The 14,099-nt window shown below is 43.4% G+C and overlaps 1 protein-coding gene across 1 annotated transcript; it reads right to left on the bottom strand.

The window, feature by feature from the left end:
• Positions 1 to 6,845: 6,845 nt before the first annotated feature.
• Positions 6,846 to 13,044, bottom strand: NSUN5 (NOP2/Sun RNA methyltransferase 5). Its single transcript, XM_072138082.1, has 10 exons — positions 12,819 to 13,044; positions 11,120 to 11,242; positions 10,797 to 10,968; positions 10,613 to 10,721; positions 10,020 to 10,167; positions 9,818 to 9,933; positions 9,284 to 9,462; positions 8,098 to 8,308; positions 7,870 to 8,016; positions 6,846 to 7,095 (listed from the first exon to the last, which is right to left on the bottom strand). Exons 1-10 carry the CDS (start codon positions 12,909 to 12,911, stop codon positions 6,903 to 6,905), a joined length of 1,491 nt encoding a protein of 496 aa, XP_071994183.1. The 5' UTR covers positions 12,912 to 13,044; the 3' UTR covers positions 6,846 to 6,902.
• Between the last annotated feature and the right edge of the window lie 1,055 nt (positions 13,045 to 14,099).

Raw genomic sequence — 14,099 nt, 5'->3', positions numbered from 1 at the left:
TGTACTGCATCTGCTGACATGCTGCATCCTCCTAATATACAGGTGAGAGACAGACATCAGCTACACATGAATCTGACATGTTCTGCTGTAACATGGCTGCCTGGAGCTGCTGTATCTCTCCTAAACACACACACACAGGCTGCAGGGGGTGTGGCCACCAGCACCAGGAAGCACATCATTATACAGCCTCACATCATTATACAGGCTGTCAGTCAAGCACTGGGGGTGTGGCTGTGCCTCCCACTCATGAATAAGCTGAACAGCTTGAATATGCTAATGCTTCATTGGACATTTCACAGGTCATTTGCATACAGCTTTAGGACCTCATTGCTTAGGTTTACAGGCATGTAGAGGGACAATGAAGGGATAGAGGCAATGCTCTCTAATGGCAGTTTATGAAAATATATTTAGTTTAGGGGGTTATTTTGCATGACGGGTTCTCTTTAAAGGAGTTTCAGTCAAAACAAGTTAAACCCTAACCACAGGATTGATAATTTGCACATCTTTGTGGGATCCCCTCAGATAATTAGGTGATTGTACCCCCAAATGAATGTAGCAGCAGGTCATGTGCCCTCCATAAAGTATCAAATATTGACAGATATAATATACCATAGAGATGAATAGAGCAATAGGCGCATGTGGGACCAACTGCTCTGTTCATTTTAGGGGGTTCAGTGGATCTGAGTGGTCCTCCCTTTGGACAGCAAGTTATCCCCAATCCTGTGGACAGGGGAAAACCTTTAAATGCAGAATTCCAAGTGTTTGGCATTATCAATCAGAAGAAAATCAGTATGTTGGGCATTTCACACAAAATTGCAAAGCTGAAGACAGTCTGATGCTGCTCTAGCTTTATCAGTCTGGCCATGACTCCTGTTGCCTGGTGGTGCAGCCAGGAACCCTTGCAGTTCATCTAGCACCCAGACCACACTGATGTAAAGGGTTTCGGTACCTTTTACCTCCTCACCGACCTGTGACATATAAGTACATCATGGTCACAGGGCGAGCCCTCAGTACAAGGTGGGTGTTTGTTGCATATTGCAGTAAACACCCAAGTTGTTTCTGGCACCAATTTGCAGGTGTTAACCCTTTGATTGCTGCTGGCAATCAAAAGCTGCCGCGCATGGGCTTAGATCGATTGCTGCAACGTCATTGGGGAGCGATCATCTGACGCCATTTATAAAACCAGAGGCTGTTTCATTTCTGTAGATCTGTAAACCCGGCAGAGACACATTGTAAAAGATGATAGGTAAAATCCCCAGATACTGCCAATCAGATAACATAGAGATAAAATACTCTAGGTGGTTTGCAAGGCCAATAAAATAAACCCTAAAACTTGAAATAAACCCCAGACAAAACTGTGAATCATAGACCAGACATTTTGGGATGTAGGGATACCTAATGTTTATCAAAATATAATAACTGATATTCCCGCCGCTGAAACCTGTAACGGAAAATAATGCATATATGTACAAAATTACACTTATTTTTGCCATTTTGCAACATATGAAAAAAAAGTGATAAAAAGGTCATACAGTCCCCAAAATGGTAGCAAAGAAAAAGTCAGCTCAATCCACAAAAGAATGACACTTCACACAGCTACGTACAGTAAAATATGAAAAAGTTATTAGTGCTAGAAGATGGCAAGACAGAATTTTTTTAAATGTATCAAATGAGGAGACTAATTAAAGGGCATTACCACAAGGATGAAAGACTGTATGCAAATGAGCCCGAGGGGCTCTAGGCGCCATAGGTGTTAACGGAGCCTTGAGCCCCTCAGGCTCATTTGCATACAGTCTTTCCTCCTGGTGGTAGATGTTCTTTAATACCAATTCTAATTTAACCAGGAAATTAGTTGGTGATTCTTTGATAAAACACTTGATTTTTGCCATAAAAATATGGTTAAAAAAAAAGAGGTCTATCAAGTTCAACCAAGGAAGGAAAATGATTGAATGAAAAAGGGATTTAAGGGAAACTTTTCTATATTGTAAGTTATCGTACTATTCTCTCTGATTACTCTCTCTCGTGGAGTGCAGGAAACTTTTTTTTTTTACAATTGTGCCTGGAGTGTGCGGGCTAAATTTCCGAGCAGAGGTGAGCTGGATTGTTTGTTTTTTTGGCAACTTTTATTATATCATAATGTCAATTTCTTTTTCGTCCGTTCGGCAGCACACATATGGGATATATCCCCTAGGTACAACTCAGAAGAGAACAGGTTAACAAGCAGTAGTAGACAATTAACAATTAGTGTCTTGGCTGACTCCACCTATATAAGGCCGGAGCACACACACAACCCTTGTATTTCTTTTTCTCTTAAGTATGACAGAAGAGTTCAGGTCCTGTGTGTCTACACAGAAAGAAAAAAAAACAACAACTATCCAGATAATAAGTTTTCTAGGTCCTCTGTGTCTTCACACAGAACACTTGGATGGACCGGCCCGGGCTGTATACGCTTGCATGCGGTCCCTCGTCCCGGAGGAGCCTGTACAGCTATCCTGTCTTTACAGGGGTAATAGCTGAGGCTGTGGTATGTATCTACCACCATGTACCCGGCACATGAGATCGCTCCTGCATCTCCTACCTGCTGGGCCTTGTGGTTCATCACCGTGCGTGCCTCACCATCGGACGCCTGGGAATGGCATTGGAGAGCGATCCTCTCATATCCCGGCAGCAGCACTCCTCATACAGTGAGGTTACCTGCATATGGCTTGTCTGTACACATCTTTACCTCATACTAATGTGTCCTTTGTGTTTTCACTAGACGTCCTTTCCTGAGCGGCTGTCACAGACCCCTATGAGAGGTGGAAAGAGGAGGGAAACTAGGCAGAGGTTATGTCCTCACCCATTGCCTATTGAGAATGAGTCTTATATCTATTCTCCTGTGTTACCCCAGGATACAGATCCAGAGATCCACACAGATCCCAGGCCCAAGCCTTCTTATCATGGATCATCTCCAGACATCATTCTCTATTGCAGATTCTTGTCTATAGGAATATTAAATCTCAGAGATTAAATCTGATGACCCAGATCTTCCTTCTGAGGAAGGAGAATGTGACCACCAGTTGAATCCACTAAAGATACTGAATGGAAACAACAGGGAAAGGATGATTCTACTTTCCAGTCACTAATGATGACGTCTTCCCTACTCGCCCAGTCCTGTCTATATATTCTCAGCGTGGATGGACCACACCTGATAACGGCATTAGAGGTCCAGTGACCAAGGGATGAAATCCTACTCTGTGCTACCACTGGCCATGTGACCTGTCACAATAGCTATCTGATGCTTGTATTACCAGCATTAAGGATTCCTCTGAAGTCCTGGTTGCTTTGGTTGTGGCAAGAAGAGCTGTATGGACAAAGCTCTGGAGTAAGGACGCTCCACCAAAAGGATTATTTGAATTTTCAAGATATAGACTCAAAAATCCAGGAAGAGTTTGTCGTTCCATCACATTTGACTTGGTACACAGGGTCGGTTCAGACACAGGCAACACCTTCCATGAGTAGGTAAAAAGCCACTTAACTCAAAACCAAGGGAGTTAGTGCATCTGACCTGGTGGAATATCAACAATAAGAAGTCAGAGGTCCTTCTCTTCAGATTGGCCAAAGTCTTTATCAGACGCCTGGTGTCCTCAACAATACATTGAGTATAGACTCTGTAACCTTCCCACCTGACAGATCCTGACCAGCAATCTGCTAGTTGTGTATCTCTGCCTCAGAGGTATCACTGCGCAGCATCAACTGTCCTATCAGATCTTCATATTCCCATCCTGCCTCCACATCGGGAGAATATCGGGATAGCGCTTCAGACTCCTGCCCACTGCATTGTCAGTCATGTCCTTAAAGGTTCCATACCTGGAGGACTGGTTATTTCCATGGAACTTCTGAATCTTCAACTTCAAATTTGAAGAAGAGTAATGAAAGTCTATAAATGTATTTTTGGAAATATTTCCTCTGACTTCAGCTAACAAAAGTTGGTGAGTGACAAGAGCACTGGCCAAATGCCTGTCACCATAGATGTAGTGCAATGAGCAAAGCCCATATCTGAAGTGACGGTACCAGTCCCAACAATTCATGGCAAGAAAATTCTGGATTCTTCATCCTCGCACATTAGCCAGAGGGATATGTCTTTCTGAGGCTGGGGTCCCATGTAGGAGATGATGAGGATCATAAGTCATGGAACACTCAAGAGAAGATATTGTCCTCTATTCATCGGGGGCTGTGAGCCAATCAGACCAGCGTTACAATACTTCTATGTTATTATTCTAACACATCTATCACAATGTGCTGCTGCCTGCATAAGTCATTCACTATAAAAAGGTTCCTGAAGTCTCCAACTTACAAGAGAATGCAAAACCCTGCCCTAAGCAGAGGCAAATCTTCAGCTGTTGACACTTGATGTCCTTAATCATATTTCTGACATCCAGAATAATAATTAGTGGCGTTACTATCGCCGTACCAACCGTAGCAGTGATGCTAATGGCCAGCCCAGGACCCACGACCGAATCATAAATTATGCATGTCGTGTACCTAGGCGGGCCTGGCCCTATTGACCAAAGCTGCTGCAGCCGCAATGCTGAGAGGGCTGCCGTCCCTAAGCCTTCCGCACCTGGCTCCACCTGTGTGTCCAGGCAGCGGGCCGTCCTATCTTCTTCCTGCATGAAGACATGTGACGTCACATGACACATCCCGGACGGCGCTGAGTGGAGGTCCAGGGCGCCTACTCACAAAGGATATATCTTGTGTCTCCACTAAAAGCCAGAAGAATCCTCAAAAGCAGCCTATCATGTTCATGCTTGATGGCCACGACATCGTCCAGGAGGACTGCACATTCTGCCAAAAAGCATCATGTTACTTTCCTGCTCAGCCTTCATCCAACCATTTCTACAGTCTTCAGAACAATTCTTTTAAACAATACATTTTCAAATAATTTTTATAAGGGGGCAAATTGTCCACATGGATCATTGACTCCATGAGATGCTCTCTGGTCATGAAGCTCCAGACCAGCTGAGAGCCAACTCTACATCAGCTTCTATAGCTGAGCTCTGCCACGTCTATCAGTTCTACAGAGCAGCCACGTGGTCCTCTCCATCCTCGTCTATAGATCTCTGCAGGATGGACTTCTCTGCCTCCTAAGGCTTCAGCCTTACACAAGGCGGGGCTTCAGCAGGCAACTAAGATCCCTCCCTGAAGTACTGCTTGCTACGTCCCATATGTGTGCTGCCGAACGGATGAAAAAGAAGGAGGAAATTTGCTTACTGAAATTTCCATTTCTTTTAGTCCGTGAGGCAGCACAACTTTCCCACCCTTAAATGATGAAACGTTATTGCTATATACCAGTGATGGCTAACCTATGGCACTGGTGCCAGAGGTGGCACTCAGAGCCCTTTCTGTGGGCACTCAGGCCATCACCAGAGATGACTCCCAGGTATCTTCCTGCAGTCCCAGACAGCCCAGGACTTGCTGTGCACAGAGGTAATTTAAAGTGACAGCGCTACCTGGGACTATTTTCTGCTTTATTGGTGTCCTCAGGTGCTGGTATCAATGAAAGCTGTGACAGAGCAGGTGGTATAAATCACAAATTAAATTTCTGTGTTGGCACTTTGCGATAAATAAGCGGGTCTATGTTGTAGTTTGGGCGCTCGGCCTCTAAAAGGTTTGCCATCACTGCTATATACCATACAAGGGTTGTGTGTGCGCTCCGGCCTTATATAGGTGGAGTCAGCCAAGACACTAATTGTTAATTGTCTACTACTGCTTGTTAACCTGTTCTCTTCTGAGTTGTACCTAGGGGATAAATCCCATATGTGTGCTGCCGAACGGACTAAAAGAAATGGAAATTTCGGTAAGCAAATTTCCTCCGTTACTTTGATGTAAAAAGGTTTTAGGCTAGTCCACAGATTCGCAGTTCTTACACCAAAGAAGTCTTGTTAAAGGGGCTGTCCACTTTCAGCAAATAATTGATATAGTAATTAAACGTTATACAATTTCCAATAAACTTTATCATACCTATAATGTCCATCACTTTATAACTATAATCAAGTGATGGACATGCAGGTGCAAAGGCTATTAGCATCACACAGCTCTGATTACTTTCTTTGAAATGGCTTTACAGGCCGTTACACTGTTTCACCCTCAGCACTTGTACAGTGATCACTTCCTGCTGTAATGGGGGAGCACAAGACAACATGCTGCAACAGTCTGTAAAACCAGATCAGAGTGGCCAGGGTAGCTCCTCAGCATCATTAACATAATTTTAAAATTTGATTTTAGAAGGGAGAAGGCCATGGATGACAAATATAAGAATATTACCACAGTCACTGTGCCTGGATCAATGAGTAAGGTTTCTTAATGATTACTCTTCCTTCTATGAAGCCTCTAAGGAGTTACTGTCAATTCCAGAAGAGTGTGTGAGTGTGTGTGTGTAATTCCAAACATAGTCGGCCATTCCTTTAAGTATGTTGTACCCTTGTGGGGTTCTGAGGGTCTGTCTTTTGGAATCAATAAATGTTTTATCCTTTGGCTTATTAAATAGAGATAATAATTCATTTCATAATGTTTTAGTTGGTTCCTGTGTTTATACTTACTAGATATCTGAATCATCTATGATAGTGAGACACTCCATGGGGGAGATGTATCATAAGTCTCTTAGAGCAGACCTGTTCTAGTTGCTCACGGCAACCAATCAGAGCTCAGCTTTCATTTTCCCACAGCTGTTTATAAAATTAAAGCTGAGCTCTTATTGGTTTTACCTCAGAAACTTCATGATAAATCTCCCCCCCCCCATGTATGGATTGGAGTTGTAGTAATCCTTTTTTTCTGATGGAACCCAATAAATAAAAGGCAACGCGTTTTTCTATGGAACATTTTTTTCATTTATAAATCCATTTTAAGAGGCATAAATACAATTAGGACCGGTCCGTTTTACGTTTCTTCTTCTTACGTTTTTTCTTTGTGCTGCTCGCTGAATCTTGACTGATCTGTTCAGATTTCCTTTTGGACTGAACTGAAGAATCTGATGTTACTAAATCCTTATTCTCATTCTCTCTGTTTGAGGCCTCTTCTTGATGTAGATCTGATTGCTTCAGCTCCTCATATAACCTGGAAATGTAGTAAATATACACACACCATTATAATCATATGATACATACATTCACAGTGTGAAAAATACACTTCATTTAGGATCACAAGTTACCAAGTGTTACAGGAGGGGCACCTTATACCTACTGCAGCATAGAAAAGGCTTACAAAAGGGGGTCCCAAAATAATTTTGCTGTACACAATAACTGTACCTGGACCCCCAGTAATAACCTAAAGCAGCAGCTGTGATCTGGGGAAAAATTTAATTTAGTGGGCCAAAACCACTCGAAGTATAACCGTAAATAACCGATGATAGATCTGACATTTTGGGACACGGTGATAACCTAACATGTTTGTCATTTTTACTGTTTATTTATATTAGTTCTAGGGAAAGAGGGGTGATTAAATTAAAAAATATATATATTTTAGACCCCCCCTAGGGTACTTTAACCCTAGGTTGTCTGATTGATCCTAGGTATGGCAGTATATAGGGATTTTGCACATCATCTACTATTACAATGTGCAAATCGCACATTGTAATAGATTGGCTAAAATCCGATAGGTCTTTGTATGACACGAGGCTGTTATAATAAGAGATTGCAGCTCCCTGATGACGTCATGGGGAGCAACGATCTAAGCCAACATGACGGCGACCACGCATTAAAAAAGCTGGCGGTAGTTTTGCCTGCGGCGATCGAAGGGCTAGCACCAATCATGGGCGTTATCGGAGGGTATTTGCTGCAGTATGCAGCAAACATCCACATTGTATGGAGGGGGCTCAGCCTCTCAGCTTACCTTCTTTCCTCTGGGCTCCTGCGCTTAAATAGCGCTACAAAAAATCCATTAGTCAGAGTTTCTGTCAAAGAAGCCCGTAGACAACACTCTGATCCTGCGAATGTGTCCAGCCCCCGCAGGGGCCATGATGGGAGGACATTAACCAACCTGCAATAGACAAGGAAGTTATATAGCAATATCTCTAGAGCATGATAACCCTTACACACCACAAACTCATAATTCACATACCCAAAGTCTGGGTGCTGCTGCAGAATATCTTTCACCACGTCCTCGTTTTCCTGCTGGTGTATGGAGCAGGTAGAGTAGACGACATACTGCACAGAAGGGAACGATAGGGCATGGGACAGAGCCCGTCTCTGGAAAGCTGACAAAGCCTGCAGCCTCTCTTCTTTCTCAGACCCCGCCTCATCTGTGAGGACTCTCATCTGATCTGGCATGCCTAAGAGACGTAAAGGGACATAGTCACAAAATTTTTTTTTTAAATCAACAATGAACTTTATGGGATAGAACGATGAAAGACAACATTGCCACAAAGGAAGCACAAACAGAAAAGTCCCTAAATTAACTCTTTCGTGACTAAGGGTCATTGGTACCTCCACGTCTAGGTCAATTTTTTGCAGTTCTGTTCTACTTGTCTTTAAACAATATATTTGAAACAGCTTTACATATAATAATTGTTACCTTTTTTTTTTTAAATGAAATTTTAGACTTTAACTTGATAGAATATTCTATTAATTACCGGCCTTTCTTTATAGAATTAGCAGAAAATAAAATTGTGAAATATGTTTATCATTTTAAATAAACTTGATGCTGTTAATATTTTTAACATATTTTTTTGTAAAGGTTTAATCAATCTTTTACCATTTCTCAGATATAGCTACAGATGCAGAGGGTGCATGAACTCCTGAAACTGTCAGCTCTGTCTCCCTGCAGCTCCTTCTCCATTCTGCCTTCAGCTGTAGGAGCACATTTCATGCCTGTACCTTCTGATCTGTGGCATCTGATTCACAGTTCTGTTGTCATTTTAAAAAGGATAATTTCCCCCTAGGTGCCACATTTGAGAAGTGCGTCTCTCTTGACGTCTATACACGTGCTATCTGCACAATGTATTTGCAATTAAGATGTATATAGCTGTATGGCAGTTTTGAAGGAGTTAAATTGAAGATATATATGCAAGATGAATCATAAGTGGGAATCGGACACCAGAGACCCCTTAAACACTGTACAGAGCCAGAAACAGGTGCTCCGTACAGTACATAATGGAACCGAACTGCAGTTTATATTCAAGTGAACCAATGCAAATACAAATATTACAAAATAAAACACTACTGATTAAGGTGTAATATGCACTAAAAAGCCTGACTGCCAAGGTGGCTTGTAGATTATGGCCACCTCTATGAATTATAGGGCTCACCTGATCCACTACATGATGGATCTACCAAGATGTGGCTGACTTTTTGATATTTTGGGTCACATGGATTGACCTTCAGAAAGTCCTGGTTGGCGAGTTCTTGACATGTGACCCCTGCACGTAGCAGCAGTGTACTCATTGTCGCCAAGCGTTTTGTGTCCAAGTCGAAGGCAAATACCTTTCTGCAATTATTAAAAGTGTTCCAATGTTATTTTTGCAACAAGGTCAGTAATCTACTGCAATGGAATTAGATGTAATGCAACAGCTGTACATAAGGCTCCATTCACACGACCCTATTGGGAGCCGTGATCTGGCTATAAAAATCACAGCCATATCACAGTTCCCATTATGGTCTAGTATACCAGGAAAATATATATACTATTTTTGGCCTGACTTGTGGCATGGCCACTCAGCTTCCTATGCTACTGGGAAGGGTAAGGAACGCTCACCATCCCCTTCTCCACTCGGCCAGTGTGATTTGGCCTGGATGAAGAACATGGTCGTGTGAATGGAGCCAGTTTTGCATGTTTCACTTACCCCTTGTTCTGTACTATGGCAGCCAGCTGACTTGTTTTGTTCCCAGGGGCAGCACAAGCATCAATAACACAAGCACCGACAGGAGGGTCCAGAAGTAATGCCGGGAGGCAGCTTGCCTGGGTAAGAATAGGAATAATAGTAGTGTTTCTGAAGTAAATAGCAATAGTTCATGATATGGATGAATCTAAAAATATCTACTCACCTTATCCTGCAATATGAGATGTCCAGATGTGTATAAGGAGTCCTTGTGAAAGTCTGTACTGGGAGGAAACACCAGCAGGTTGGGGATGTGAAGATCCTGAAGGAAGAACTTTCCAGACTTCTGTGCAAAATCAACCAGCTCCTCAATACTACGCGAGAGCAAAATAAATCTCACTTTATCATACTTGTGTTTTAAATTTCAGGAAATAATCTTATCAGCTGTGGCTTACTTGACGGGGTTCTCCAGAAATTGTTTTTTTTAATTTTAATATGGGTCCCAAAGGTGTATAAAACTAACAAACAAAGTATACCCGGCTCTCTCCCACCCCCCGGTCTTGCACAATCGCTCAGTAGTGACGTCACATCTACAATGGTAGCTTGCTACATCTGAATACAGGTCACAGCACGAGGTTGTAGTATGTGCGAATTGTCAACATCACTGAGCTGCCATACTGCACCAGAAAAAGTCGTTTTTTCCAACCCGTGTCCAAATTCCTGGAACATCCCCCTATGGTCTCCAGAAGGGCACTGATGGTAACAGAAACATTGGAGCCAAGAAGAGCTTGCATGATTATCATCACGTTGTGAACTTACCCGCGAGCTTTGCCTTTGTTTGCATAGCCTTGACGCTTGAAGTAAGTTATGACATCATCCAAAGAGGTCTTCAGTGTGTTGACACGTACATAACGTGGTAACACTCGGCCTAACATGAGAGTAATAGTTAGACTGGCATCATAGACTATTTAAAGGTTTGCCACTTACAAGTTGCCCTACATACCAGCAGATGAGCCGCCCATTGATGTCACCAAGTCCTGGTTGCTGCTGACTTTTTTCTTGACTTTTAGCTTTGCCAGCTCTGCATGTAGTCTCGCCCTGTGTGCTAGGATGGTTGATTTCCAGCGACCCCCACATTGCAGTCCTTTTCCGAATAGCAAGTCATACACCAGCACCTATGAAAGTAAGAAACCACTGTAACTACACCCTAAAACCATTTTTGCTATTCCAGCTGTGATCTATACATGAGAACCACCCTATTCATTTTCCCTGAAAGCACATATGTACATCAAGTGTTTAATTTTACCCACCACATCTTTTACTTACTTTAGCCAAGTTCATAGGCAACTTCTTTGGCCCACGAATAAGTTCTGCACTACTGATGATCTCCTCAATCACTGAAGAGTAGCGCAGGGTCTCACAGAGCAGGGCGTACAACTGGCGCACATTCTAGGCGAAGAAGAAAACGTTACTGTGTTTGATTCATAAAATTTACCTGTGCATGGTTGACCTAAAAATCAAGGTCATAGGGTAACTGAACAGTCATAGAGAAATCTAGTTTCAGCAAATCTGTATATAATACATGCAACTCATTGTAGAAACACTCCGCCACAGGGACCGGTTTCCGCTGTGGATTTTCCACATGAACTTATGCATGGAAAGTCAGCTGAAATAACCTCCAGTATGAAAGGGTCTATGGCAGTGATGGCGAACCTTTTAGAGACCGAGTGCCCAAACAACAACCAAACCCACTTATTAAAATGCGATGTGCCAACATGGCAATTTAAGCAGGCAATTTTGCAACGGCTTTTAATTGTATTGGCATCCTGAGGACACCAATATAGTTAAGAGAAAGAGGAGAAATGCAGATTATCATTGTAGCTTCACTTCAGGGTACCCTGAAAGGGAAGAGTTGCGGGGCCCATAGCAGGAGCTCCAATAATAACAAAGCCTTGTCTGCACCTCCTTGCTCCTCCTGTAGACCTGGGCTATGTGTAGCTTTAAAATAGCACTGATCACAGCACATCCTGGGTGACCAGGGACTGCAGGACGAGGCTTTGTGTCCTGTCTGGAACTCTGTGCAGAGGTGATAGCCTGGGTGCCCACAGAGAGTGCTCCGAGTGCCACCTCTGGCACCCGTGCCATAGGTTCGCCACCACTGGTCTATGGTCTAAAGCTACATTCACATGACCATTGCATGGTCCAGTCCTCAGCAATCTTACAGGTCCATGGAGCCAACACACTATGTTTATCTTATACGCCAGCGCTCGTGCGTATGATAGCCCGGCCACTGCTGATGTATCCGGCAGGTGTCTGTGCCGCTTTTAATTTCTACACCTGGTTCTTACCTGGTGTAGAAATAGACACACTTAAAAAGTTGCTGGCTGCAGTGAGTGCTCCGGTGCAGGGACATGAAAGACCCATACTGGACCCCCCTTCCTTTAAGCCCCCCTGGTGTTGAGTTGACATGAAGGGGAAAATAATATGCTAGCATTTTGCGATTATTTCAGGGGTTCTACGTCAGTGTTCTAGCGCTTAAGCCCTGATAAATAAGCCCCAATCAGTTTAACATGGACTGACCACGGTTGTGTATGGCTGTATATTTACACAATTGTTTGCTGTGGCTGAGGAGCAACAGGGTGCGACTAGAACCATGCCGCCATAGAAGGCTAAAAGCACGGTATCCTGTGAAATGTTAGTCCTTATCACTGAACTAGTTACTATGTCCAGCCTATGTACAGACTCTCCTTAGGATAGGGGATCACAACAATCAGATTGATTGGGATGTGACTGCAGGGACCACTGCCGATCACTAGAAGGGGGATCCTGTTCTCTCTTACTGAATGCAGCGGTAGATACTTTCAGAAGTTGGGACTTGTCAAGTGCTAGAGTGCAATAGCTAATACTCCTGTCTATTAGACATCCCCTTTAAGCATCATTCCGGCATAGTAATAGTATCTGTATGAATACAATATACACGTGTGTGTGCTGTTTATGGACACCCTCCTCCCATACCAGTGTGTACCTTATAGCCGCTGTCATATACGAGGGTCTTCACAGCCCCCTCCTTACGCTGCAGTTTCTCGAGGATCCCGGCCGCAGTCTGATAGAGAGCCATGACTTCCCCTGCACACACGTGTCTCCTCTTCCTGCGGCCATACACTGTGCACGCTTTACGACACCAGAAAAGTCTCGCTGTACGGCCACAACAGCAGTGGCCGCGTTACGTGCAGTAGCTGGGTTCTGTGCCAGGTGGTGCAGTTCATCTGTACATAGTGTATTATGTATAATGTTAGGAATGTATTATGCAATGTACAGGATAAAGTGATAGCACCCTGAGCCTCGGCTGCAATGTTCTAGCTGCCAGGACACTACAAGTACCAGCATTTCTCATGGGGTGTCCGAGAACATTACCAGCATATAAGGAAAGAACTACAACTCTCAGAATACCCATATGTGATTAGAGGGGCTTTAGAGGATACTTTAGCAAGGGGTGAGGGGTCACAAGTACAGAATGGCCACATTCAGAATATTCATCAATCTGTTGGGGATTGTATCATTGTTAGAGATGAGTGAACTTTTCTAACAATTGGATTTGACCAGTTCTCCAAACTTTTTGTGAAACTTAGATTTAATGTATTGGTTATGAATTATAAGCGCTACGAGAAGGGTATGTGCATTTAACTTGTTGCTGTATTTTTTTTTCCTTCCTTGGAAGGTTTTTACTGCCCTCACCACTATCCAAAAAGGGGGTTAGATAAGAGCGGGAAAAGGGTCCCCTTCATAAAGGACATCTACCATCAGTTTGTAGCACTTACCCTCGCTTGGCTTTATGCATTAAGTGGAACTGTTCATAGTGAAAAGAAAAGTAGAGAAAAAATATGTAAATTAGCCAGAGGTGCTCAGGCTGGCTTTAAAGAGAACCCGTCATGCAAAATAACCCCCCTAAACTAAATATATTTTCATAAACTGCCATTAGAGAGCATTGCCTCTATCCCTTCATTGTCCCTCTACATGCCTGTAAACAGGGTCGGACTGGGGTACCTGGGGCCCACCAGTGAAATTGATTTTGGGGGCCCACCTACTACTACATAGAAATATTCTGGGATAAGGGAATTTCTAAGCACTAGCGGGGGCAGTGAAGTAAAGCATTAGCCAAGCCCTTTCTCTCTCCCTCTCTGCTAGTGCTCGGCTCTTGGTTTGTGTACAGGGGCTGCAGTGGTGACGTTATCTCAGATCGTTAGTGTTAGGGATAGTATAAGAGTTACCCCTGGTTCCTGGGCTTTTGCTGGTGGCTGGGCTGTGG

Source organism: Engystomops pustulosus, chromosome 2, assembly GCF_040894005.1.
Source record: "Engystomops pustulosus chromosome 2, aEngPut4.maternal, whole genome shotgun sequence".
NCBI classification, from domain to species: Eukaryota; Metazoa; Chordata; class Amphibia; order Anura; family Leptodactylidae; genus Engystomops; species Engystomops pustulosus.
Note: the sequence above shows the minus strand (reverse complement) of the source record. Positions and strands in the feature narration are given on the sequence as shown.